The sequence below is a fragment of the Capra hircus genome, chromosome 4 (assembly GCF_001704415.2).
Source record: "Capra hircus breed San Clemente chromosome 4, ASM170441v1, whole genome shotgun sequence".
Classification (NCBI taxonomy): Eukaryota; Metazoa; Chordata; class Mammalia; order Artiodactyla; family Bovidae; genus Capra; species Capra hircus.
The window spans coordinates 7,782,500-7,809,002 of record NC_030811.1 but is presented as its reverse complement, the minus strand read 5'-3'; the positions used below and the strand labels follow the sequence as shown (position 1 = coordinate 7,809,002).

The 26,503-nt window shown below is 41.8% G+C and overlaps 1 protein-coding gene across 1 annotated transcript in view; it reads left to right on the top strand.

Moving 5' to 3' along the window:
• The window catches only part of GIMAP8 (GTPase, IMAP family member 8), a 45,826-nt gene extending 20,254 nt beyond the window's left edge, over positions 1–25,572 (top strand). Inside the window, exon 5 of the mRNA XM_018047475.1 lies at positions 25,466–25,572. Within this exon, the coding sequence (XP_017902964.1) occupies positions 25,466–25,572 (107 nt within the window). The remainder of the gene's footprint in view (positions 1–25,465) is intronic.

Here is a 26,503-nt window from a genome sequence, read left to right as displayed (position 1 = left end):
ATAACGGCTTACTATTTCTTCCTTGTGGTTTCATATTCTGGGGTGGTTTCTAATACATCTTGAGAACAGTACTTGTTTGTTTCTTACTGCTGGATTTCTTAAAGTCTTTCCAATCTTGGCTCCTCACTGGGTACTTCACTTAGAACTGCTTCGTAAATTACTGATTTCACTGGAAATACTATGCCCCAAAATTTCTACTAATACTGTGGCCATATTTCTGTAGTTGATGGCTGAAATTGAAGAAAGTAGGGAAAACCACTAGACCATTCAGGTATGACCTAAATCAAATCTCTTATGATTATACAGTGGAAGTGAGAAATAGATTTAAGGGACTAGATCTGATAGATAGAGTGCCTGATGAACTATGGACGGAGGTTCGTGACATTGTACAGGAGACAGGGATCAAGACCATCCCCATGGAAAAGAAATGCAAAAAAGCAAAATGGCTGTCCGAGGAGGCCTTACAAATAGCTGTGAAAAGAAGAGAAGGGAAAAGCAAAGGAGAAAAGGAAAGATATAAACATCTGAATGCAGAGTCCCAAGAATAGCAAGAAGAGATAAGAATGCCTTCTTTAGCCATCAATGCAAAGAAATAGAGGCAAACAACAGAATGGGAAATACTAGAGATCTCTTCAAGAAAATTAGAGATACCAAGGGAACATTTCATGCAAAGATGGGCTCGATAAAGGATAGAAATGGTATGGACCTAACAGAAGCAGAAGACATTAAGAAGAGGTGGCAGGAATACACAGAAGAACTGTACAAAAAAGATCTTCAAGACCAAGATAATCACGATGGTGTGATCAATCACCTAGAGCCAGACATCCTGGATTGTGATGTCAAGTGGGCCTTAGAAAGCATCACTATGAACAAAGCTAGTGGAGGTAATGGGATTCCACTTGAGCTATTTCAAATCCTGAAACATGATGCTGTGAGAGTGCTGTACTCAATATGCCAGCCAATTTGGAAAACTCAGCAGTGGCCACAGGACTGGAAAAGGTCACTTTTCACTCCAATCCCAAAGAAAGGTAATGCCAAAGAATGCTCAAACTACCACACAATTGCACCCATCTCACACGCTAGTAAAGTAATGCTTAAAATTCTCTAAGCCAGGCTTCAGCAATACATGAACCATGAACTTCCAGATGTTCAAGCTGGTTTTAGAAAAGGCAGAGGAACCAGAGATCAAATTGCCAACATCTGCTGGATCATGGAAAAAGCAAGAGTTCCAGAAAAACATCTACTTCTGATTTATTGACTATGCCAAAGCCTTTGACCGTGTGGATCACAATAAACTGGAAAATTATGAAAGAGATGGGAATACCGACCAACTAACTTGCCTCTTGAGAAATCTGTATGCAGGTCAGGAAGCAACACTTAGAACTGGACATGGAACAACAGACTGGTTTCAAATAGGAAAAGGAGTATGTCAAGGCTGTATATTGTCACCCTGCTTATTTAACTTCTATGCAGAGTACATCATGAGATATGCTGGACTGGAGGAAGCACAAACTGGAATCAAGATTGCTGGGAGAAATATCAATAACCTCAGATATGCAGATGACACCACCCTTATGGCAGAAAGTGAAGAGGAGCTAAAAAACCTCTTGATGAAAGTGAAAGAGGAGACTGAAAAAGTTGGCTTAAAGCTCAACATTCAGAAAACAAAGATCATGGCATCTAGTCCCATCACTTCATGGGAAATAGATGGGGGAACAGTGGAAACAGTGTCAGACTTTATTTTTTTTTGGCTCCAAAATCACTGCAGATGATGATTGCAGCCATGAAATTAAAAGACGCTTACTCCTTGGGAGAAAAGTTATGACCAACGTAGATAGCATATTAAAAAGCAGAGACATTATTTTGCTGACTAAGGTCCGTCTAGTCAAGGCTATGATTTTTCCTGTGGTCATGTATGGATGTGAGAGTTGGACTGTGAAGAAAGCTGAGCGCTGAAGAATTGATGCTTTTGAACTGTGGTGTTGGAGAAGACTCTTGAGAGTCCCTTGGACTGCAAGGAGATCCAACCAGTCCATTCTGAAGGAGGTCAGCCCTGGGATTTCTTTGGAAGGAATGATGCTGAAGCTGAAACTACAGTACTTTGGCCACCTCATGTGAAGAGTTGACTCATTGGAAAAGACTCTGATGCTGGGAGGGATTGGGGGCAGGAGGAAGTGGGTGACAGAGAATGAGATGGCTGGATGGCATCACGGACTCGATAGAGGTGAGTCTGAGTGAACTCCCGGTGTTGTTGATGGACAGAGAGGCCTGACGTGCTGCGATTCATGGGGTCGCAAAGAGTCAGACACGACTGAGCGACTGAACTGAACTGAACTGAACTGTACCTGTGAAGAACAAAGCTGGTAGAATCCAACTGTGTAGTCATCGACACATAACCTGGCAGCACATGTAGCTGTTTACACTGTGCTCCTCAGCATTTGGGTACCAAGCAAAGACTGTATAAGCAGAGGACACTGGTTTGGAAATAGCTGTTGTTAACACTCCTTGCCTCCCTTTGTCTCCTTGACTTCCAAACCCAAACAGTACTAATACGGTGTATGAAAGTTTCAATAGACTGCATTTCAAGAACCAGGTCCAAAGTGAAATTTACAACCAGATAACAAGTGGCAACAAGCAAATTTTTGCTTTGACAAGAGTTTGGCTAGAAGGCCAAGCTCATCATCAATGGTGTCATTTTCTTTCTTTCTTTCTTTTTTTTTTTTATTTTGATGGCAGAGTGTATTTTTTAATTTAGAGAATCTTGGGTATACTGACAAGCTCATGGAGTTTTAACAGCCAGGGCCTATTTCAAAGGTGTAATCTGATAGGAAGGAAGAAGTAGGCAGAGAGTTCTTTGCTTGCCTCCTGAGTTGCTGACAAGTGGCCCCACCAGTGTTGCTCAAAATATTCTGGAACCTGTGCTTCCAGTTTGACCAAGACAGTCCATTTGCCAGGTTTGCTCATGGTTGTGTTGGCAAGTATTGGTCTGAGCAATGAGCTGATGGGGAAGTAGATACAAAGGCTGAGAAAGGAGAAAGAACAAAGGTTGGGACCTCAACGAACCCAGGCACCCCACACTGCACCAAGACAGTCAGACAGTAAGGCCATTGGTGTTTCTTTTCTTTTTTTTGGATTTATTTATTTATTCTACTTTACAATATTGTATTGGTTTTGCCATACATCAACATGATCCACCACAGATGTACATGTGTTCCCCATCCTGAAACCCCCTCCCACCTCCCTCCCCATACCATCCCTCTGGGTCATCCCAGTGCACTAGCCCCAAGCATCCTGTATCCTGCATTGAACCTGGACTGGTGATTCATTTCATATATGATATTATACATGTTTCAATGCCATTCCCCCAAATCATCCCACCCTCTCCCTCTCCCACAGATTCCCAAAGACTGCTCTACACATCTGTGTCTCTTTTGCTGTCTCGCATCCAGGGTTATCATTACCATCTTTCTAAATTCCATATATATGCATTAGTATATTGTATTGGTGTTTTTCTTTCTGGCTTACTTCACTCTGTATAATTGGCTCCAGTTTCATCCATCTCATTAGAACTGATTCAAATGTATTCTTTTTAATGGCTGAGTAATACTCCATTTTGTATATGTACCACAGCTTTCTTATCCATTCATCTGCTGATGGACATCTAGGTAGCTTCCATGTCCTGGCTATTATAAACAGTGCTGCAATGAACATTGGGGTACATGTGTCTCTTTCAATTCTGGTTTCCTCGGTGTGTATGCCCAGCAGTGGGATTGCTGGGTCATGTGGCAGTTCTATTTCCAGTTTTTAAAGGAATCTCCACACTGTTCTCCATAGTGGCTGTACTAGATTGCATTCCCACCACCAGTTTAAGAGGGTTCCCTTTTCTCCACACCCTCTTCAGCATTTATTGCTTGTAGATTTTTGGATGGCAGCCATTCTGACTGGTGTGAAATGGTACCCCTTTGTGGTTTTGATTTGCATTTTCAAAACCACAATGAGGTACCATTTTGTGGTTTTGATTTGCGTTTCTCTGATAATGAGTGATGTAGAGCATCTTTTCATTTGTTTATTAGCCATCTGTATGTCTTCTTAGGAGAAATGCCTATTTAGTTCTTTGGCCCATTTTTTGATTGGGTCGTTTATTTTTCTGGAATTGAGCTGCAGGAGTTGCTTGTATAGTTTTGAGATTAGTTGTTTGTCAGTTGCTTCATTTGCTATTGTTTTCTCCCATTCTGAAGGCTGTCTTTTCACCTTGCTTATATTTTCCTTTGTTGTGCAGAAGCTTTAATTTTAATTAGGTCCCATTTGTTTATTTTTGCATTTATTTCCAGAATTCTGGGAGGTGGGTCATAGAGGATCCTGCTGTGATTTATGTCAGAGAGTGTTTTGCCTATGTTCTCCTCTAGGAGTTTTAAAGTTTCTGGTCTTACATTTAGATCTTTAATCCATTTTGAGTTTGTTTTTGTGTATGATGTTAGAAACTGTTCTAGTTTCATTCTTTTACAAGTGGTTGACCAGTTTTCCCAGCACCACTTGTTAAAGAGATTGTCTTTTCTCCATTGTATATTCTTGCCTCCTTTGTCAAAGATAAGGTGTCCATAGGTGCATGGATTTATCTCTGGGCTCTCTATTTTGTTCCATTGATCTATATTTCTGTCTTTGTGCTAGTATCATACTGTCTTGCTGACTGTGGCTTTGTAGTAAATCCTGAAGTCAGGCAGGTTGATTCCTCCAGTTTCATTCTTCTTTCTCAAGATTGATTTGGCTATTCGAGGATTTTTGTATTTCCATACAAATGGTGAAATTATCTGTTCTAGCTCTGTGAAAAATACTGTTGGTAGCTTGATTTTTCACTATATTGATTCTTCTGATCCATGAACACAGTATATTTCTCCATCTATTAGTGTCCTCTTTGATTTCTTTCACCAGTGTTTTATAGTTTTCTATATATGGGTCTTTAGTTTCTTTAGGTAGATATATTCCTAAGTATTTTATTCTTTTCATTGCAATGGTGAATGGAATTGTTTCCTTAATTTCTCTTTCTATTTTCTCATTTTTAGTGTATAGGAATGCAAGGGATTTCTGTGTGTTGATTTTATATCCTGCTACTTTACTCTATTTATTGATTAGCTCTAGTAGTTTTCTGGTGGAGTCTTTAGGGTTTTCTATGTAGAGGATCATGTCATCTGCAAACAGTCAGAGTTTTACTTCTTCTTGTCCAATTTGGATTCCTTTTATTTCTTTTTCTGCTCTGATTGCTGTGGCCAAAACTTCCAAAACTATGTTGAATAGTAGTGGTGAGAGTGGGCACCCTTGTCTTGTTCCTGACTTTAGGGGAAATGCTTTCAATTTTTCATCATTGAGGATAATGTTCTCTGTGGGTTTGTCATATATAGCTTTTATTATGTTGAGGTATGTTCCTTCTATTCCTGCTTTCTGGAGAGTTTTTATCATAAATGGATGTTGAATTTTGTCAAAGGCTTTCTCTGCATCTATTGAGATGATCATATGGCTTTTATTTTTCAATTTGTTAATTGATTGATTTGTGGATATTGAAGAATCCTTGCATTCCTGGGATAAAGCCCACTTGGTCATTGTGTATGATCTCTTTAATGTGTTTTTGGATTCTGATTGCTAGAATTTTGTTAAGGATTTTTGCATCTATGTTCATCAGTGATATTGGCCTGTAGTTTTCTTCTTTGGTGGCATCTTTGTCAGGTTTTGTATTAAGGTGATGGTGGCCTCATAGAATGATTTTGAAAGTTTACCTTCCTCTGCAATTTTCTGGAAGAGTTTGAGTAGGACAGGTTTTAGCTCATCTCGAAATTTTTGGTAGAATTCAGCTGTGAAGCTGTCTGGACCTGGGCTTTTGTTTGTTGGAAGATTTCTGATTACAGTTTCAATTTCCGTGCTTGTGATGGGTCTGTTAAGATTTTCTATTTCTTCCTGGTTCAGTTTTGGAAAGTTGTACTTTTCTAAGAATGTGTCCATTTCTTCCACGTTGTCCATTTTATTGGCATATAATTGCTGATAGTAGTCTCTTATGATCCTTTGTATTTCTGTGTTGTCTGTTGTGATCTCTCCAATTTCATTTCTAATTTTATTGACTTGATTTTTCTCCCTTTGTTTCTTGATGAGTCTGGCTAATGGTTTGTCAATTTTATTTATCCTTTGAAAGAATCAGCTTTTGGCTTTGTTGATTTTTGCTATGGTCTCTTTTGTTTCTTTTGCACTTATTTCTGCTCCAATTTTTAAGTTTTCTTTCCTTCTACTAACCCTGGGATTCTTCATTTCTTCCCTTTCTATTTGCTTTAGGTGTAGAGTTAGGTTATTTATTTGACTTTTTTCTTGTTTCTTGAGGTAAGCCTGTATTGCTATGAACCTTCCCCTTAGCACTGCTTTTACAGTGTCCCACAGGTTTTGGGTTGTTGTGTTTTCATTTTTATTTGTTTCTATGCATATTTTGATTTCTTTTTTGATTTCTTCTGTGATTTGTTGGTTATTCAGCAGTGTGTTGTTCAGCCTCCATATGTTGGAATTTTTAATAGTTTTTCTCCTGTAATTGAGAGCTAATCTTACTGCATTGTGGTCAGAAAAGATGCTTGGGATGATTTCATTTTTTTTTTTTTTGAATTTACCAAGGCTAGATTTATGGCCCAGGATATGATCTATCCTGGAGAAGGTTCTGCGTGCGCTTGAGAAAAAGATGAAATTCATTATTTTGGAGTGAAATGTTCTGTAGATATCAAGTAGGTCTAGCTGGTCTATTGTGTCATTTAAAGTTTGCAGTTCTTTGTTAATTTTCTGTTGAGTTGATCTATCCATAGATGTGAGTGGGGTATTAAAGTCTCCCACTATTATTGTGTTATTGTTAATTTCCTATTTCATACTTGTTAGCATTTGCCTTACATATTGTGGTGCTCCCAAGTTGGGTGCATATATATTTAAAATTGTTATATCTTCTTCTTGGATTGATCCTTTGATCATTATGTAGTGGCCTTCTTTGTCTCTTTTCACAGCCTTTGTTTTAAAGTCTATTTTATCTGATATGAGTATTGCTATTCCTGCTTTCTTTTGGTCTCCAATTGCGTGGAATATCTTTTCCCAGCCCTTCACTTTCAGTCTGTATGTGTCCGTTGTTTTGTGGTGGGTCTCTTGTAGGCAGCATATATAGGGATCTTGTTTTTGTATCCATTCGGCCAGTCTTTGCCTTTTGGTTGGGGCATTCAACCCATTTACATTTAAGGTAATTATTGATAAGTATGATTCTGTTGCCACTTACTTTATTGTTTTGGGTTTGGGTTTATATGCCCTTTTTGTGTTTCCTGTCTACAGAATATCCTTTAGCATTTGTTGCAGAGCTGGTTTGGTGGTGCTGAATTCTCTCAGCTTTTGCTTGTCTGTAAAGCTTTTGATTTCTCCTTCATATTTCAGTGAGATCCTTGCTGGTACAGTAATCTGGGCTGTAGATTATTTTCTTTCATCACTTTAAGTATGTCTTGCCATTCCCTCCTGGCCTGAAGAGTTTCTATTGAAAGATCAGCTGTTATCCTTATGGGAATCCCTTGTGCGTTATTTGTTGTTTTTCCCTTGCTGCTTTTAATATTTGTTCTTTGTGTTTGATCTTTGTTAATTTGATTAATATGTGTCTTGGGGTGTTTCACCTTGGGTTATTCTGTTTGGGACTCTCTGTGTTTCTTGGACTTGGGTGATTATTTCCTTCCCCATTTTAGGGAAGTTTTCAACTATTATCTCCTCAAGTATTTTCTCATGGTCTTTCTTTTTGTCTTCTTCTTCTGGAACTCCTATGATTCGAATGTTGGGGCATTTAACATTGTCCTGGAGGTCTCTGAGATTGTCCTCATTTCTTTTAATTCGTTTTTCTTTTTTCTTCTCTGATTAATTTCTACCATTCTTTCTTCTACTTCACTAATCCTATTTTCTGCCTCCCTACTATTTGTTCCCTCCAGAGTGTTTTTGATCTCATTTATTACATTATTTATTATATATTGACTTAAAAAATTTCTTCTAGGTCCTTGTTAAACCTTTCTTGTATCTTCTCAATCCTTGTCTCCAGGCTATTTATCTGTGATTCCATTTTGATTTCAAGATTTGGATCATTTTCACTATCATTATTTGGAATTCTTTATCAGGTAGATTCCCTATGTCTTCCTCTTCTGTTTGGTTTGGTGTGCATTTATCCTGTTCCTTTACCTGCTGGGTATCCTCTGTTTCTTCATCTTGTTTATGTTGCTGTGTTTGGGGTGGCCTTTCTGTATTCTGGCTGTTTGTGGAGTTCTCTTTATTGTGCAGTTTCCTCACTGTGGGTCATGTTGTATGGGTGGCTTGTCAAGGTTTCCTGGTTAGGGAAGCTTGTGTTCGTGTTCTGGTGGGTGGAGCTGGATTTCTCTGTGGAGTGCAATGAAGTGTCCAGTAGCGAGTTATGAGATGTCAGTGGGTTTGCAGTGACTTTGGGCAGCCTGTGTATTGAAGCTCAGGGCTGTGTTCCTGGAGAATTTGCATGGTATGTCTTGCTCTGGAACTTGTTGGCCCTTAGGTGGTGCTTGGTTTCAGTGTATGTATGGAGGCGTTTGGTGAGCTCCTGTTGATTAATGTTCCCTGGAGTCAGGAGTTCTCTGGTGTTCTCAGGATTTGGACTTAAGCCTCCTGCTTCTGGTTTTCAGTCTTATTTTTATAGTAGCCTCAAGACTTCTCCATCTATACAGCATCATTGATAAAACATCTAGGTTAAAGATGAAAAGTTTCTCCACAGTGAGGGACATCCAAAGAGGTTCACAGAGTTACATGGAGAAGAGAAGAGGGAGGAGGGAGTTAAAGGTGACCTGAATGAGATAAGGTGAATCAAAAGAGGAGAGAGCAAGCTAGCCAGTAATCACTTCCTTATGTGTGCTCCACAGTCGGGACCACTCAGAGATGTTCACGGAGTTATACAGAGAAGAGAAGAGGGAGGAAGGAGACAGAGGTGTCCATGAGGATAAAGGGGGAATCAAAAGGAGAGAGACAGATCCAGCCAGTAATCAGTTCCCTGTGTTCTCCACTATCTGGATCACACAAAGAGACTCACAGAGTTGGGTAGAGAAGAGAAGGGGGAGGGAGGAGATAGAGGTGACCTGGTGGAGAAAAAGGAGAGTCTAAAGGGGGGAGAGAGCAGTCAAGCCAGTAATCTTGCTCCCAAGTAAAAACGGGTACTGAAGATTAGGTTCTTAAAAGTACAAAATTGATAACAAATACCAAAAAGCAAAGATTAAAAATCTAGAGTAGAGGTTGAATTTTAAAAAATACAATATTAAAGAAAAGAAAGGAAAAAAGTCACAAAAATTATAAAAACATATACATATGAAGTTTGCTTTAAAAAATAGGGTCTCTCTTTTTTTTTTCAAATTAATAGTAGGTTATAAAAATGAAAATTAAAGGAGTAATAGAGGACTTAAAATTAAAAAAAATAAAAAGAAAAGAATGATAGTAAAAATAGTAAAAATATATATAGGACTTTCTCTGGTATTGTTGTGGGCAGTGTGGGGTCAGTTCATTTTCGGATAGTTCCTTGATCCAGATTATATTTCTCAAGATCTATAGGCCCCTTCCTATGTAGTTGGTCCTAACTACAGGGTTTTAATCTATTGCACCTGTTACTTCCAAGGCAGTTCCCTCTGTTTTAGCTTCTTTTGTTTGCTGGTCTCTTCAGTGTCTGATTTCTGCCCTGACACAAAGTGGCGGTGGTGGACACTTTTTAGGCTCACTTGTTCAGTCACACTGAGGGGAAGGAGGGATGCTGCAAACAAATAACACTTGCATGTGATCGCAGTGTCTCAGCCACACTGGGCCTGCCCCCACTCACGGTGTATGTGCCCTCCCTGCCCACACTGCTCAGGCTCTAGGTTGCTCCTCCGGGAACCGTCTGAGCCTGGCCCTGGGCTGCATGCACCTCCCAGGTCTAAGCCGCTCAGGTTCAGGCACTCGGGTAGTCCTCAGAGGCAGAGACTCAGTTGGGCCTATGTTTTGTGCCCTTCCCAGGTCCGAGCAGCTCAGGTGATGTGTTGTTTGGCAAGCGCGGTCTCTGTGACTTATCGCCTCCCCAGTCCCTGCTGCTCAGTTTTCTGGGTGTACAACCGGCGCACCTTCTCAGGCAGATGTTGGCCGTCCAGAACCCCAAGAAGTCTTAGTTAGAGAAAGAAGAAGAAAGAGAAGAAAGAAGAAGAGAAAGAAGAAGACTGCTTGCAGTTTGGTAGATAATGCCTCTCTGGGGCTGCGATTGCCCCCTTCCGGTTCTGGCTGCCTATCACCGGAGGGGTATGGTCTGCAGCCAGCTAGCTCTGCTCAGTCCTTTGTTCTGTGAGTGGGCCTGGTGGTGTCTTCAGTTCACTACAGTTCACTTCAGTTCAGTTGCTCAGTCGTGTCTGACTCTTTGTGACCCCATGAATTGCAGCACACCACCCCTCCCTGTCCATTACCAACTCCCAGAGTTCACTCAAACTCATGTTCAAAGAGTCAGTGATGCCATCCAGCCATCTCATCCTCTGTGGTCCCCTTTCCATCTGCCTCCAATCCCTCCCAGCATCAGAGTCTTTTCCAATGAGTCAACTCTTCGCATGAGGTGGCCAAAGTACTGGAGTTTCAGCTTCAGCATCATTCCTTCCAAAGAACACCCAGGGCTGATCTCCTTCAGAATGGACTGGTTGGATCTCCTTGCAGTCCAAGGGACTCTCAAGAGTCTTCTCCAACACCACAGTTCAAAAGCATCAAATCTTCAGCACTCAGCTTTCTTCACAGTCCAACTCTCACATCCATACATGACTATGGGAAAAACCATAGCCTTGGCTAGACGGACCTTTGCTGGCAAAGTAATGTTTCTGCTTTTGAATATGTTATCTAGGTTGGTCATAACTTTCCTTCCAAGGAGTAAGCGTCTTTTAATTTCATGGCTGTGATCACCACCTGCAGTGATTTTGGAGCCAAAAAAAATAAAGTCTGACACTGTTTCCACTGTTCCCCCATCTGTTTCCCATGAAGTGATGGGACCGGATGCCATGATCTTCGTTTTCTGGATGTTGAGCTTTAGGCCAACTTTTTCAGTCTCCTCTTTCACTTTCATCAAGAGGTTTTTTAGTTCCTCTTCACTTTCTGCCATAGGGTGGTGTCATCTGCATGTCTGAGGTTATTGATATTTCTCCTGACAATCTTGATTGCAGCTTGTGCTTCTTCCAGCCCAGCGTTTCTCATGATGTACTCTGCATAGAAGTTAAAGAAGCAGGGTGACAATATACAGCCTTGACGAAACTCCTTTTCCTATTTGGAACCAGTCTGTTGTTCCATGTCCAGTTCTAACTGTTGCTTCCTGACCTGCATATAGGTTTCTCAAGAGGCAGGTCAGGTGGTCTGGTATTCCCATCTCTTTCAAAATTTTCCACAGTTTATTGTGATCCACACAGTCAAAGGCTTTGGCATAGTCAATAAAGCAGAAATAGATGTTTTTCTGGAACTCTCTTGCTTTTTCCATGATCCAGCAGATGTTGGCAATTTGATCTCTGGTTCCTCTGCCTTTTCTAAAACCAGCTTGAACATCTGGAAGTGCATGGTTCACATATTGCTGAAGCCTGGCTTGGAGAATTTTGAGCATTATTTTACTAGCATGTGAGATGAGTGCAATTGTGCAGTAGTTTGAGCATTCTTTGGCATTGCCTTTCTTTGGGATTGGAATGAAAACTGACCTTTCCCAGTCCTGTGGCGTTGTCTTAGGTTAGGGTTTTTTGCGTGGTAGCTATCCCACAGTCTGGTTTGCTAGTCCAAGTTAGTTCCCTCAGAATGCCCTCGGGGCATTCGGGCCTGATCCTTACTCTAAGCAATGCAGCCCATGCCTGCCTGCCCCGCCTCCGCTTGCTAGCGGTGGGTGCAGGCTTCTGCGTTGCTTCTCCACTGGGGGAGTTACCATTGGGCACGTAATCTGTGGATTTTAATTATTTATTTATTTTTCCTTCCAGTTATGTTGCTCTCTGTGGTTCCAAGGCTCGCCACAGACTCAGCAGTGAGAGTTTTTCCTGGTGTTTGGAAACTTCTCTCTCTCTTTTTTTCTGTGGGATATAATTTTTGTGCCTTTTTACTTTTTTTAAAAAAAATTTTACTTTACAATACTGTATTGGTTTTGCCCTACATCAACAACTTCTCCCTTTTTAAGACTCCCTTCCTGAGATGGAGCTCCATCCCTACCTCTTTTGTCTCTCTTTTTGTCTTTTATATTTTTTCCTACCTCCTTTTGAAGACAATGGGCTACTTTTCTGGGTGCCTGATGTCCTCTGCCAGCATTCAGAAGTTGTTTTGTGGAATTTACTCAGCGTTTAAATGTTCTTTTGATGAATTTGTGGTGGGGAAAGTGGTCTCCCCGTCCTGTTCCTCTGCCATCTTAGGACCGCTAATGGTGTCATTTTGGTAGTTGCCCCAAGGCTCTTTCTTCATTTGTTCCAATGTAGAAGGATGTTTCTTGTCCACAGTTGGAAACTATTGTTTTGCTGACATCTGTACTAGCTATTATCAGCACAGTAGTAGCTTTACATTCTACATGCCTGAATTTTTATTGTCTATAGACAGATTTGTGGCTAAAGTTTCATGATACCTATCACAGTAAGGTACAGATTTACTCTAATAAAATAAGGTGTGCCCTTATCTTTAGGAACATACACATTTGACTGTATGGTTGAGGTCCTGGGGATAACACAAAAGAATTGATCTTTTTTTGCTGTTTAAATTTATGTGTAAAATATAATCTAATATGGCTTCCCAGATAGTGTTAGTGGTGAAGAGTCCTCCTGCCAGTGCAGGAGACCGAAGAGTTGCAGGTTCGATCCCTGGGTTGGGAAGATCCCCTGGAGAAGGAAATGGCAACCCACTCCAGTTTTCTTGCCTGGAAAATTCCATGGACGGAGGAGCCTGGTGGATTCCATGGGTCCACAAAGAGTCAGACATAACTGACCAACTGAAAGTCGGGTCTGACTCTTTGTGACCTTATAGACTGTAGCCTGCCAGGCTCCTCTGTCCATGGGATTTTCCAGGCAAGAATACTGGAGTGGGTTGCCATTTCCTTCTCCAGGCGATCTCTCTACCCCAGGGATCAAACTCCGGTCTCCCACATTATGGGCAGACTCTTTACTGTCTTAGCCCCCAGGGAATCCCTTTCTGTTAAGGGAGGTTTGGAAAATGCCATTTTGACCTTTGATTACTGCTGCATTTCTTCACCCCAGCATTAGGGAGCTCTGTGATTTGGAAGAAAATTTGCAAATTGATGCTTTTTTTAAAATTTAAATTGAAACTTTGTAAATGACCCTGTTCTTTTTTTTCCCCTCTCATCCAAAATGTACTCATTTAAGTTATTCATCACAAGGGCTCAACCAGAGACTAAAACGAAAAAATTGAAACAAAACAAAGATGACACAATTACCAACTCAGGTCCTTGGACAGTTTAATCAATAGAAACTCGTAAGAAGTCAGATGAGAAATTCAGGCACAGATTTACTGGGACCTGTGCTATAGCAGGGGGGAGTGATAAGAGAAAACAGGTGCCCTGGCTCACTCTCTGAGGAGGACAGGCTGGTTCCTAAAAGGAGTGAAGCTGGGGGCAGATCAGCAGGTTGACTGTAGGGACAGCTTAGGTGGTCTGCCCACCTTCTTGGCGGCGCTGGGCACAGTGATCATGAGCAGTACTTTATTCAGAAGTGTATCTTATTTGTTCATAATTGCCCAACTTTGACTGCACATGCATGCAGTTATTTTTATTTTATTTATTTATTTGGCTGCATTGGGTCTTAGTTGCATAATGTAATGTAATATGTTAGTTGCTCAGTTGTGTCCAACTCTTTGCAACCCCATGGACTGTAATCTGCCAGGCTCCTCTGTCCATGGAATTCTCTAGGCAAGAATTTTCAATGGAGTGGGCCATCATTTCCCTCTCCAGGAGATCTTCCTGACCCAGGGATTGAACCCAGGTCTCATGCATTGTAGGCAGATTCTTTACTGTCTGAGCCACCAGGGAAACCCCTAAGTGTGTGGGCTTCTAATTGTGGTGGGTGGGCTTAGTTGCCCTGAGGCATGTGGGATCTTAGTTCCCCAACCAGCAATCGAACCCATGTCCCCTGCATTTCAAGGTAGATTCTTAACCAGTGGACCACCAGGGAAGTCTCTGTCCTTTCATTCATTTTTTTGTTTTTTTGGTTTTCCAAAACAAGTGTTTTATTTGCTCACAATCCTGTGGGTCAGATATTTGAACAGGGCTTGACTGGATGGTTCTTCTGCTTCATGTTGGCATCAGCTGAAGTCTCTCATGAGGTTGAAGTAAGATGGTGACTGAGATTGGAGTATCCCTGATGGCTTCTGTCCTTTCATTCTTGAAGGATGTTTTCTCTGGTTATAGAATTCTGGGTTGATAGTTCTTTTCTTTCAACACTTGGAAAATATTGTGTCACTTCCTTCTGGCCTCCTTGATTTCTGATGAACAGTCTGGAAATGGTTCTGAACCACCATAGAGGCAGAACATGACATGTCTTTCAAGCATCTGCCATTTCTGTCTCCCTGTCTAAAGAACAGCAGGATCCAGGCACTACTCCCCATCCCACTATGTAAGCAGGGTTGGGGGTAAAATTCTGTGTTTCTGAGTTTGGCCTTGCACATTAGCTACTTCATGATCACAGTTTACTTGAATGCCACTCAGCTCTGTAGTGAGTCTCAGCTTGATTTGGTTTTGGTCAGCAGCTGACCTCCAGGATCCATGTCCTCCTTAGGTCATTGTTGCCACTAGCATGCCATTCCCAGAGAAGACTAATGTGGAGGCAGCCTGCATTCCCCTTTAGTACCCTGCTGACCCACACCTATATAAGACCTGCCATTTCATCTCCCTGCACTGCAACAGGGATTTTCTCTAGGGGTAACTAGAGAAAATCACTACAGAGGGACATGTTCATTTCCCAGGGCTGTCATAACAAAGTAGCACAAATGAAGTGGCTTATAATAACAGATAATAAATCATTTTTATAATAATTTATTCTCTCACAAGTCTGGAGGCTGGAATTCCAAAATAAAGGTGTTGGCAGGGCCATGCTCTTTCTGAAGGCTGTCAGGAGGATCCTTCTGAGAGAGTAACAGGCAGGAAGGCTAGGGGTCCTCCCAAGGGGAGAAAATAGACTGCAAGTTTCAGACGTTTTCCCCCTCTCTCTTAAGAGGCAGGAGGAAACAAACCACAAGTGTCAGATTTTTATTCCTCCTCTATTAATTAAACAAAATTAAAAGGAGTTTTCTTTTAAAATTCTGTGTTGCCCTGATGACACCTGGTTCCCCCTGAACTTTTCTTATGCTGTGTTAATGAACTATGTATTTATCTTAGAATCTGCCTTTCTTCAAGATTCATGTCAATTGTTTCATGGCTTGGGATGACTCACCTGGTGCCAATGCTATCTCAAAATGCATGTTATGGGTGAGGGGCCTGGTGCAACTCTCTCAGTTTTGAGGCATTTCCTTTCTCTAATTAGCATCTTGCTAATAGGTATATAACCCCTTACTATAAACTAGCAAGTGGGCACTCTTTCTGCCCCCTTCTGATGTCTATGTCAGAAGCTCTCTCTACCTCTTTTATACCTTAATACCGTTTTATCACACAAAAGCTCTGAGTGACCAAGCCTCGTCACTGGCCCTGGATTGAATTCCTCTCCTCCAGAGGCCAAGAATCCTGGTGTCATTCATGGATCATAATGACAAACTTCCTTGCCTCTTCTAGCTTCTACTGGCCCCAGGCAGCCTTACTTCAACCTCTGCTTCTGCCTTCATATGACTGTCTTCCCAATGCATGTGTCTGTGTCCAATATCTCCCTTCTAATAAGGATACCAATTGTATAGATTAAGGCTCATCTCAGTGACTTTACCTTAACAATCAAATCTGCAGAGACCTTGTTTCCAAGCAAGGTCACATTTGTAGGATTAGAGCTTCAGTATCCTTTGGAGGGGAACACAATTCAAACCATAAGAGAGAAGAAAGGCCTAAAAAGTGAAGCTGAATATAAATGTTAATAGAGTACAAGAAACTAAAAGCTAAAACCTTCCTAAGGACACTCTCATGAGCTCACTCTCATTTCTGGACATTCATGTAAATATAATCATATCTTTATGTATCTTTTCCCTGGTTTCTTTCACTTAGTATAATGCTGTCAAGGTTCACTCACATTGTAGCATGTAGCCAGACTCCACTCCTTTTTATGGTTAAACAATACTCCATTGTATGCATATATCCATTCATCTGTTCATGTGCATTTGGGTTATTTCCACTTGTTTTAGACTATTATGAATAATGCCGCTTAACCATTCTTGTAGAATTTTTGGTATGAACATGTCTTGGCAGTTCTCTTGGATGGACACTTAGGAAGTGGAATTACTACATCATGTGTTAATCTATGTTTTAAGTTTTTCAGGATACACTGAAGTGCTTTCCACAAGCAACTGTGCCATGTTATATCCTCCCCAGCAGGGTATAAAGGTTAAATTTATCCAGATACTTATCAGTATTTGTTATTTTTTCTTTTTGAAAGATTGTAACCCACTGAGTATGAAGTGGTATCTTATTTGGTGTAGATTTGAATTTCCCTAGTGACTGATGATGTTTGTCTTTTTTCATATGTATTAATGCCAGAGTCCGAGTCCCCAAAACTGAGAGAATAAGACGTCCACAGCAATGCAAAAGCATAAAGGGGTTTATTGCTAACTCGAGTTAGGGCCCACATCTCATCCAGCACAGTGGAATCCGACAAGAGCCCCGAGCTCTGAATCACATATACTTTTATACAGACAGTTCTTTGTTTCTGTAACAGCATAGCTGATTGGTTAAACCATACGCGCGCATGGGACTTTTAAACCTCGCATCCCTATCTGGATTGGCTCGGGTCTGGTGCCGGCGGGGGGCTACAGGGATTTCTCTGATTGGTCTAGCTACACTGCCTGCGGGAGGTTCCAGTGCCTCAGCTTTTCCAGAGACTAAACCTCACGCCTAGCCTGCCCCTTAGAGCCTGTCCTGGCTCCAGTTTGGTCCTAACAATATGTTTATTGGCCATTTGTGTATCTTATTTGAAGAAATTCCTATTCAAATCTTTTGCCCATTTAAAAATTAAGCAATTTGTCTTTTTATTGTGGAGTTGTTAGAGTTACGGCTTCCCTGGCTGCTCAGTCGGTAAAGAATCCGCCTGCAATGCAGGAAACGTGGGTTTGATCCCTGGATTGGGAAGATCTCCTGGAGGAGGGCATGGCAGCCCACTCCAGTATTCTTGCCTGGTGAATCCCTGCAGACAGAGGATCTTGGCGGGCTACAGTCCATGGGGTCGCAAAGAGTCAGACATGATTGAGCAACTTAGCACAGCACAAGAGTTTGTTATATATTCTGGATATTAGATCTTTACCAGGTATATGGTTGGCAAATATTTTCTCTCATTCTGCAGGTTGTCTTTTCACTTTTTGGACAGTGCACTTTGATGGGAAAGTGTTTTAAATTTTGATTAAATATAAATTATCTGTTTTTTTTTTTTTTTTTGTGATGTTTTTGGTGTCATATATTAGAGTGGGACACAACTTAGCGACTAAACCACCACCACCATTAGAAACTATGGCTTAATCTTAGTTATCATACATTTAGTCTCTGCAGATCAGAAATGCTACCCCTATTGGTAAGATACTATATTCTCAATGAATAACTGTGGGGAGAGGGAGCCTCGTCTTCTTGGTCACCCCTGCCAAGAATGGAGTTTCTGTCAACTGAAGCTGGGTTGGGGAGGGAGGAAGTAGGTCATGGTTCAAGTATGATGTAGATGCTCACTGTTCTTTCTAAGATTCAGTGTATTTTTTTCTGAAAAAATGTCTCATTTGTTATATGAACATAGGACAATGTTTAGAGACTTTTAAATTTTTTTCTTCAAATAATGTTTGTCAGTTACGGATGTTCATCAGTGACAAGTTTGCAGGGCTCCTCTCAATGTTTTGGAGGAGACCCTGTCAGTAGCTGAAATTAAACATCGGCCACATTGCTAGCTCCCCTCCTCTTCCTTTCTGCAGTGTGCCTAGGCTTTGGACAGTTTAGTTTCCCCTTCTTGCTGTCCTCTATTGTAGTTGAATGAAATAGAGCTAATGGGGACCTAGGTGACACTGTCTTCCAGATTGCTGTCTTATTGGGAATCTTTGAATCTCCACTAAACACAAATATGTTATACTTGCAGAGGATGAGAGAAATGCTAGTGTCACTTTTCATTTCCAAATAGTCATGTGTGACCTCTCAAAGCTTAGTGTCACTTAAGTACCATTCTTGAGGTTTTTTTTTTTTTTTCATAATAAACAACAGTTAAAAGCCACGAGGCTGTTCAGCTATTTATTATCCAGCTGATTTATTTATTTCCCCTGGTGGCTCAGAGGTTAAAGCGTCTGCCTGGAATGTGGGAGACCTGGGTTCGATCCCTGGGTCAGGAAGATCCCCTGAAGAAGGAAATGGCAACCCACACCAGTACTCTTGCCTGGAGAATCCCATAGAGGGAGGAGCCTGGTAGGCTACAGTCCCTGGGGTCGCAAAGAGTGGGACATGACTGAGCGAATTCACTTTCACTTTCATTTTGAGAACTTCCTTGTTAGGATCTTGAAAGATAGCAATATAATATCCACACACTATTCCAGTTTACAACAGAGTTTATTTTGTTTCATTCATGTGGAACTCAGAAGTGCTGCCTGCTGGGTCTGCTCTGAATGAGTCCTGATGTGGTTTGGAGCCTCCCAGGAAAACCCTTTCACTTCATCCTCAGGCCAGGTCTGCCTCAGGGATCTGAAAAGGATTCTAAGGACCGTTCAGTGCAATTTCCATGATGAGATTTCTCCCTGGCCCAGCCTTTCTCTCCTATCCCTTCCTATCCACTTCAGCAGGAATAACCAGGGGGACCCAGGCCTGTAACCTAGGTTTTCAGCCTGTGCTGTGACCTCGTGGTGATGAAGGTGTGCTGTGACCTTCAAGTGTCAAATAAGGGAGAGTAGCTTCTGAGGCACGATGTGTATTTTTCTCTGCACAACTGAATTTACAATAAATCACCCAGTTGCCCATCTGTTGAAAATATAGGGGTTTACAAGAAACAGTGATACACTGTGGTGTACATGGCAGTTGTTCCTTTACTACTTGTTAAAGTTTTACTTATAGCATCCTCTTTACTAAGAAAGCACTGATGAACATTCTCTTCAGGGAAGGATTGAAATGAAGCAAAAAAAAGTTGTCAAATTGGAACCAAAAGGGAGAAATGAAAATAATAGCAGAAATTGTGCAAACGAAATGACAAACCCCAGAAAGAAGGCAAGTTATGGGATGCTGTCTGATGGTTATGGCAGCCTCCACATTCTTTCCTCAATTCCTGTTCTCCAAATCAACCTCTTCCACCATTAGGATCATGGAATGGCTAAGAATTCAGGGGATAGCTAAGCAAACATTGTGGATTTTGGAGGTGTGGGGCTAGGAACCTAGGTAGGCAGGTAAGGAAGGAAACTGGATTTCCTGAAAGAAATAGAAAACTGTGGGAGAAAAACCCATTTCCTTGCTTCTTGCTTTCTTGGCTATTGGAGCCAAGTGGCAAATAAAGCTTATATCTGTAACTGTCTGTAACTATCCATGGCTCTGATGACACTTGGGACTCAGGAACCCTGGGAGGAGTGAGCCTGGACTAACAGAGATTCCTCATGCCAGACTCCTGGAGCCAAGGGCTGCACGAATGGTCCCCTCCATGTAGTCTCCCTTTTAGTACCACTGCTCTCTGTTCCACTGCTGGAGGTTTATAAATATAACCACGTACATCTGCAAATCAGTGTGAGTAAGCACACCAGGTCACAGTTCCTGCCAGTGGGAGTCTGGGGATTTGTTCTTGTTGGGTGAGGCCTAAATATTAGAGTTGATACCATTCCATGGGTTTCCCTGATAGCTCAGTTGGTAAAGAATCTGCCTGCAATGCAAGAGACCCCGGTTTGATCCCTGGGTTGGGAAGATCCCCTGGAGAGGGGGAAAAGCTACCCACTCCAGTATTCCATGGCCTGGAGAATTCCATGGGCTGTATGGACCATGGGGTCACAGAGTCAGACATGACTGAGTGATTTCACTTCACTTTACTATAACCCCATACAGCAAGTAAAATTTTCAAAATTCTTGTGTCATAGCAGGCACATGGAGAAAAAGCTTTCAACTTGGCAAAACTGAAGTGAAGTCGCTCAGTTGTATTCGACTCTTTGCGACCCCATGGACTGTAGCCTACCACGCTCCTCCATCCATGGGATTTTCCAGGCAAGAGTACTGGAGTGGGTTGCCATTTCCTTCTCCAGAGGAGCTTCCGGATGCAGGGATCGAACCCTGGTCTCCCGCATTGTAGGCAGACGCTTCACCGTCTGAGCCACCAGGCAAAACTGAGCCACCCACCAAATGATGGGGCAACATTTCTGTCTTTTCAAAAACAAAACACTGTTTTCACTGGCCCCACCCAATCTGCTTCCTGGCTCCGAGGTCTCAGAGGTGCAGCAGTTAGAGCAAACACAGGAGCTCAAACAGCTTCTCTGGAGGAAACCAGACAACTCATCAAGCCCTTAAATCAGGTGAGCCTGGCTGAGAACAGATCCCAGGGAGACAGAGCTGCAGGGACAGTAGGATAGGGGAGTCTAGGGAGGGCGTTGATTCTGGCCTGAGAAGGGACCAGGTGCTGTGCAAACAAGTCAAGAGGATGCTGCCAGAGAGGGGGAGGTGGCGGTAGGGAGGGGAGTAAGGATGTCTGTTAACATATTGTCCATGCATCTCATTTTAACATGACAACCTTTTGCTGAATACTGCACCTTCCATCCATAGTTGTTGTTTGGATAGACATTGAGTACACTTGATAACCCAGACATTTCTTTTAATAGGAAATGTGTCCCCAAGGTCTTTCGAGTTAGAAGGCAATTTAGAGACCACTCAGTCTAAATCTTTTTTTAAAATTTAATTGTTATCTTATATTGCAGTACAGCTGTTGTTTAGTCACTAAGTTGTGTCTAACTCTTTACGAGGTTATAGTGGACTATAGCCTGCCAGGCTTCTCTGTTCATGGGGTTTCCCAGACAAGAATACTGGAGTGGGTTGCTGTTTGCTCCAGGAGGTCTTCCTGACCCAGGGATCAAACCCCGGTCTCCAACATTGCAGGCAGATTCTTTACTGTCAAGCCACCAAGGAAGCTCACATTGTGGTACGTGTAAATCAACTAATTTTTTGGCAGGAAATGAGCATTTGAAGACTGCAGTCTGGCACTAAGGGTACTCATTTCTACTGGGCTTATCATTGTTTTGTCTTTCCAATGGACTTCAGAACTATACACACATACACATACACATACACATACACATACAAACAATGAAGAATAGGATTCCTGAAAATTTTGGGGCAAGGGTTGGGGGGACTTAAAGTATATCCCACTGGACATGGACAGAGAAATGACTGCGTTATCAAGTCTCTTGGAACAATTTTTTGTGTGGTTCATTCATCACACAAAATACAATTAGGCTTGTTTCATTTGCTTTTGATTTTTACTAGGATTTTAAGTATAATTTTTGCTGTGTGATTATTTAAACTATTTACATGGTTTTAAGATCAAATCAATGAAATATAAGTATATCCAAACAAGTCTGATTCCCAGTTTCTGTCCCCATCCTCTCTTACCTTTTTCCCCCATACCCATATAAGTAACTTTTTTGTTTGTTTAGCTTTCAGATTATTTGGCCATTGTTTTTACAGATGAATGAAAAATATATGTATTATATTTTATATAAGTAGATCACATTCCTCCTTGTTAGAGAAATGCTAGTAAACTATACATTATTTTCTTCTTTGCTTTTTCTGCTTAATGCTATATCCTGGAGATGTCTCCATGCTAGGATATAAAGATATACCTCATTTTTTCTACAGTTGACCAGTGCTTCACTGTGTGAATATACCTTAGTTAATTCAACTCGGTCCCTACCCTAGTGATGGGCATTTAATAGGTTTTTGGTATTCTGAGATTCAAATAGTGGCACAGTTAACAGACTTCTGGGGCTTCCCAGGGGGCTCAATGGTAAAGAATCTGCCTGCCAAAGCAGGAGATGCAGGAGACGTGGGTTCAATCCCTGGGTCATGCAGATCCCTTCGAAATGGCAACCCACTCCAGTATTCTTGCTGGGAAAATCCCAAGGAGAGAGGAGCTGGGGAGGCTATAGTCCATAGGGTTACAAAGAGTTGAACATGACTGAGCACACACACACACGTGCATGTGCACACACACACACAGAGCTTTCTGCATAATTTTCTTCCATATTCTTGTTGGGTACCTTTGGAATAAATCCTAAAATTGAGATTGATAATAAAAGGGTAAGTGCGTATGTAAATGCACATATACAAACCTTGCTAACTTCTCCTCTAGTTGTTTTAGACTGTTCTTTTATTCCCAACAGCCATGCAGGAGAAGATCTGTTTCCCCTATATCTTTTATTTATTTAAAAAATGTATTTATCTATTTGGCTGCACTGCATCTTAGTTGCAGCACGCGGGATCTGCCTTGCCGCATGTGGGATTTTTCACTGTGACACACGAACTCTGCAGTTGTGGAGGGATTGGTTGCTCCATGGTATGTAATATCTTAGTTCCCTGACCAGGGATTGAACCCACATCCCCTGCATTGCAAGGTGGATTCTTAACCACTGGGCCACCAGGGAGTCCCTCCCCTATACCTTTTACCAATAGATTATGCCAACTAATTTCTGGGTGTTTTCAAACCTGTAGGTGAGAAATAGTATCCTAGTGCAATATTAAATAATTAATTTTAGTTTTTCTATGTTTTGATATGTTTTTCTCTATTGTGAGTGAATGTTGGTATCTTTTTATATATTCAAGGGATATTTACATTTTTATTTGAACTGTTTATTCTTATCTCTTACTCCATTTTCTATCAAGTTGTTGGTTTTTTGTTTCTCTACTTTTAGGTATTGTTTGTTTGCTAAAATATTTTTATTGAAGTATAGTTGATTTACTATAATTATAGCCAAGCAATTCAGATTTATACATATGTGTGTTTGTGTGCATGCTCAGTTGCTTCAGTCATATCCAACTCTCTACAACCCCATGAACTGTAACCCTCCAGTCTCCCCTGTCCATGGAATTCTCCAGGCAAGAATACTGGAGTTGGTCATCATGCCTTCCTCAAGGTGATCTTCCTAACCCAGGGATCAAACCTGTGTCTCCTGTGTCCCCTGCATTGCAGGCAGATTCTTTACTGCTGAGTCACTGGTGAAGCCCATATATATGTGTGTGTGTGTGTGTGTATATATATATATATATATATATATATATATATATATATATAATGTATATATATATTCTGATTTTTTTCCTTTATAGGTTAATACAAGAAATTGAATATGGTTCCTTTTTACTATACAGTAAATTCTTGTTGCTTATGTGTGTTATATATAGCAGTATGTACATGTGATGTATATGTATATGTAACATACCACTATATATAGCAAAAGGTCAGCTTTCATTCCAATACCAAATAAGGGTAATGCCAAAGAATGTTCAAATTACTGTACAATTGCATTCATTTCACATACTAGCAAGGCAATGCTCTAAATCCTCCAAGCTAGGCTTCATTAGTATATGAACCAAGAACTTCCAGATGTACAGGCTGAATTTAGAAAAGGCTGAGGAACCAGAGATCAAATTGCCAATATCCATTGGATCAAAGAAAAAGCAAGAGGATTCCAGAAAAACATCTACTTCTGCTTCATTGACTATGCTAAAGCTTTTGATGGTGTGGATCACAACAAACTGGAAAATTCTTCAAGAGATGGAAACACCAGACTAGCTTACTTACCTCCTTAGAAACCTGTATGCAGGTCAAGAAGCAACAGTTAGAACCGGACATGTAAACAGACTGGTTCAAAGTTGAGAAAGGAGTATGTCAAGGCTATATATTGTCACCCTGCTTATTTAACTTATATGCAGAGTACATCACACAAAATGCCAGGCTGGATGAAGCACAAGCTGGAATCAAGATTGCTGGGAGAAATATCAATAACAGATATGCAGATGACACCACCCTTATGGCAGAAAATGAAGAGGAACTATGAGCCTCTTGATGAAGGTGAAAGAGGAGAGTGAAAATGCTGGCTTAAAACTCAGCATTCAAAAAACGAAGATAATGGCATCCAGTCCCATCACTTCATGGCAAATAGATGGGGAAACAATGGAAACAGTGACAGACATTATTTTCTTGGGCTCCAAAATCACTGCAGATGGTGACTGCAGTCATGAAATTAAAAGATGCTTGCTCCTTAGAAGAAAAGCTATGACCAACCTATGCAGCATATTAAAAAGCAGAGACACTACTTTGCCAACAAATGTCCATCTAGTCAAAGCTGTGGTTTTTCCAGTAGTCATGTATGGATGTGAGAATTGGACCATAAAGAAGGGTGAGTGCCAAATAATTGATACTTTTGAACTGTGGTGTTGGAGAAAACTCCTGAGAGTCCCTTGGACTGCAAGGAAGTCAAACCAGTCAATCCCAAAGGAAATCAACCCTGAATATTCACTAGAAGGACTGATGCTGAAGCTGAAGCTCCAATACTTTGGCCATTTGATGGAAGAGCTGACTCATTGGAAAAGACCCTGATGCTGGGAAAGATAGAAGGCAGGAGGAGAAGGGGACAACAGAGGTCGAGATAGTTGAATGACATCATGGACGCCAATGGACATGAGTTTGAGCAAGCTTTGGAGATGGTGAAGGACAGGGAAGTCTGGCATGCTGGGGTCCCTGGGGCCAGAAAGAATCTGACAGGACTGAAGGACTGAACAGCTACTATGTATCCATAAACCGCACACACCTAATTTATCCCTCTTTCCTGATTTTCCCCTTTGGTAATCATAAGTTTGTTTTCTGCGTCAGTTAGTGTGTTTCTGTTTTGTAAGTAAGTTTATTTGATTTATTTTTGATTCTACATACAAATGATACCATGTAATATTTGTTTTTCTCTAACTTCCCTCAATATGATAACACCTCAGTTCATACATGTAGTTGCAAATGGCATTATTTCTCCCACTGGGAGCCTGCTGGTGTCCCTAACGCTTTCCACCGGTGCCGGGTTTCACTGACAGGAGACCCCAGAAGCATGGAACCGGTTCGAGGTCCCACCAGAAATCAGTATCCCTGACTCAACCGCGACCTCCAGAACCCTCCCTCTTTGCCCCGCTCCCAATCCTCCAGGACGCAGGGACCCCCGCAGGGCCCCCTTACCAGGCTCGGCTCTGTGAGCTGGGTGCTGGAGTGTCGGCGGGAGCGCGCGGCTGAAGGCTGCAGGGCACGACTGCAGGGCAAGAAGGAAACCGGGGCTGACCGAGCCCGCGTGCCTCCTGTCCCTGCAGTTGGGGACACCCCTCTGGGCAGGGCAAAACTGCTGCCGCGGAAACCGGAGAGCCGCGAGTTCGCTGCGTGCGCACCCCCAAAAGATGCTTGCCTTCTGAGACGGTGAGCGCCTCGTCCCCTCCCATTTCCTCTTTAAGATGGGTGAAAAGAGACCACTCTGATCCATCTCTTGCCACCTTCTGTCTTCCCATGATTAACTGAAAGAGTCCCAGACACTGTTTGTTCGTTTATTCATTCATCAAACAGGTGTAACTCCCTACAATATGTCTGGCCAAGTCCAAACAGCTGGTGACCCCACTCGTAGTTCCTCCTCTCCCCTGAGCATTGGAATTTAGGGAAGACATTGAGGAGCCTTACTGAGTTGGGATGGTGTTGTGAGAACACCTGGTGAGCTCGACTTTGTCTTCTTAGGATCTCCAAATGCAAAGACCAGAGGGGAGATGATAACATTCCATGCCAATGAGTAAGCTTTTGGTTCAGTTCAGTTGCTCAGTCGTGTTGGACTCTTTGCAAGCCCATGGACTGCAGTGTGCCAGGCCTCCCTGTCCATCACCAACTCCTGGAGCCTACTCCACCTCATGTCCATCACATCGGTGATGCCATCCAACCATCTCCTCTTCTGCTGTCCCCTTTTCCTCCCATCTTCAATCTTTCCCAGCATCAGGGTCTTTTCCAATGAGTCAGCCCTTCACATCAGGTGGCCAAAGTATTGGAGTTTCAGCTTCAACATCAGTCCTTCCAATGAATATTCAAGACTGATTTCCCTTAGGATAGACTGGTTTGATCTCCTTGCAGTCCAAGGGACTCTCAGAGACTTCTCCAACACCTCAATTCAAAAGCATCAATTTGGAGTTCAGCTTTCTTTATAATCCAACTCTCACATCCATACATGACTACTGGAAAAACCATAGCTTTCACTAGATGGACCTTTGTTGGCAAAGTAATGTCTCTGCTTTGTAATGTGCTGTCTAGTTTGGTAGTAGCCTTTCTTCCAAGGAGCAAGGATCCTTAATTTCATGGCTGCAGTCACCATCTGC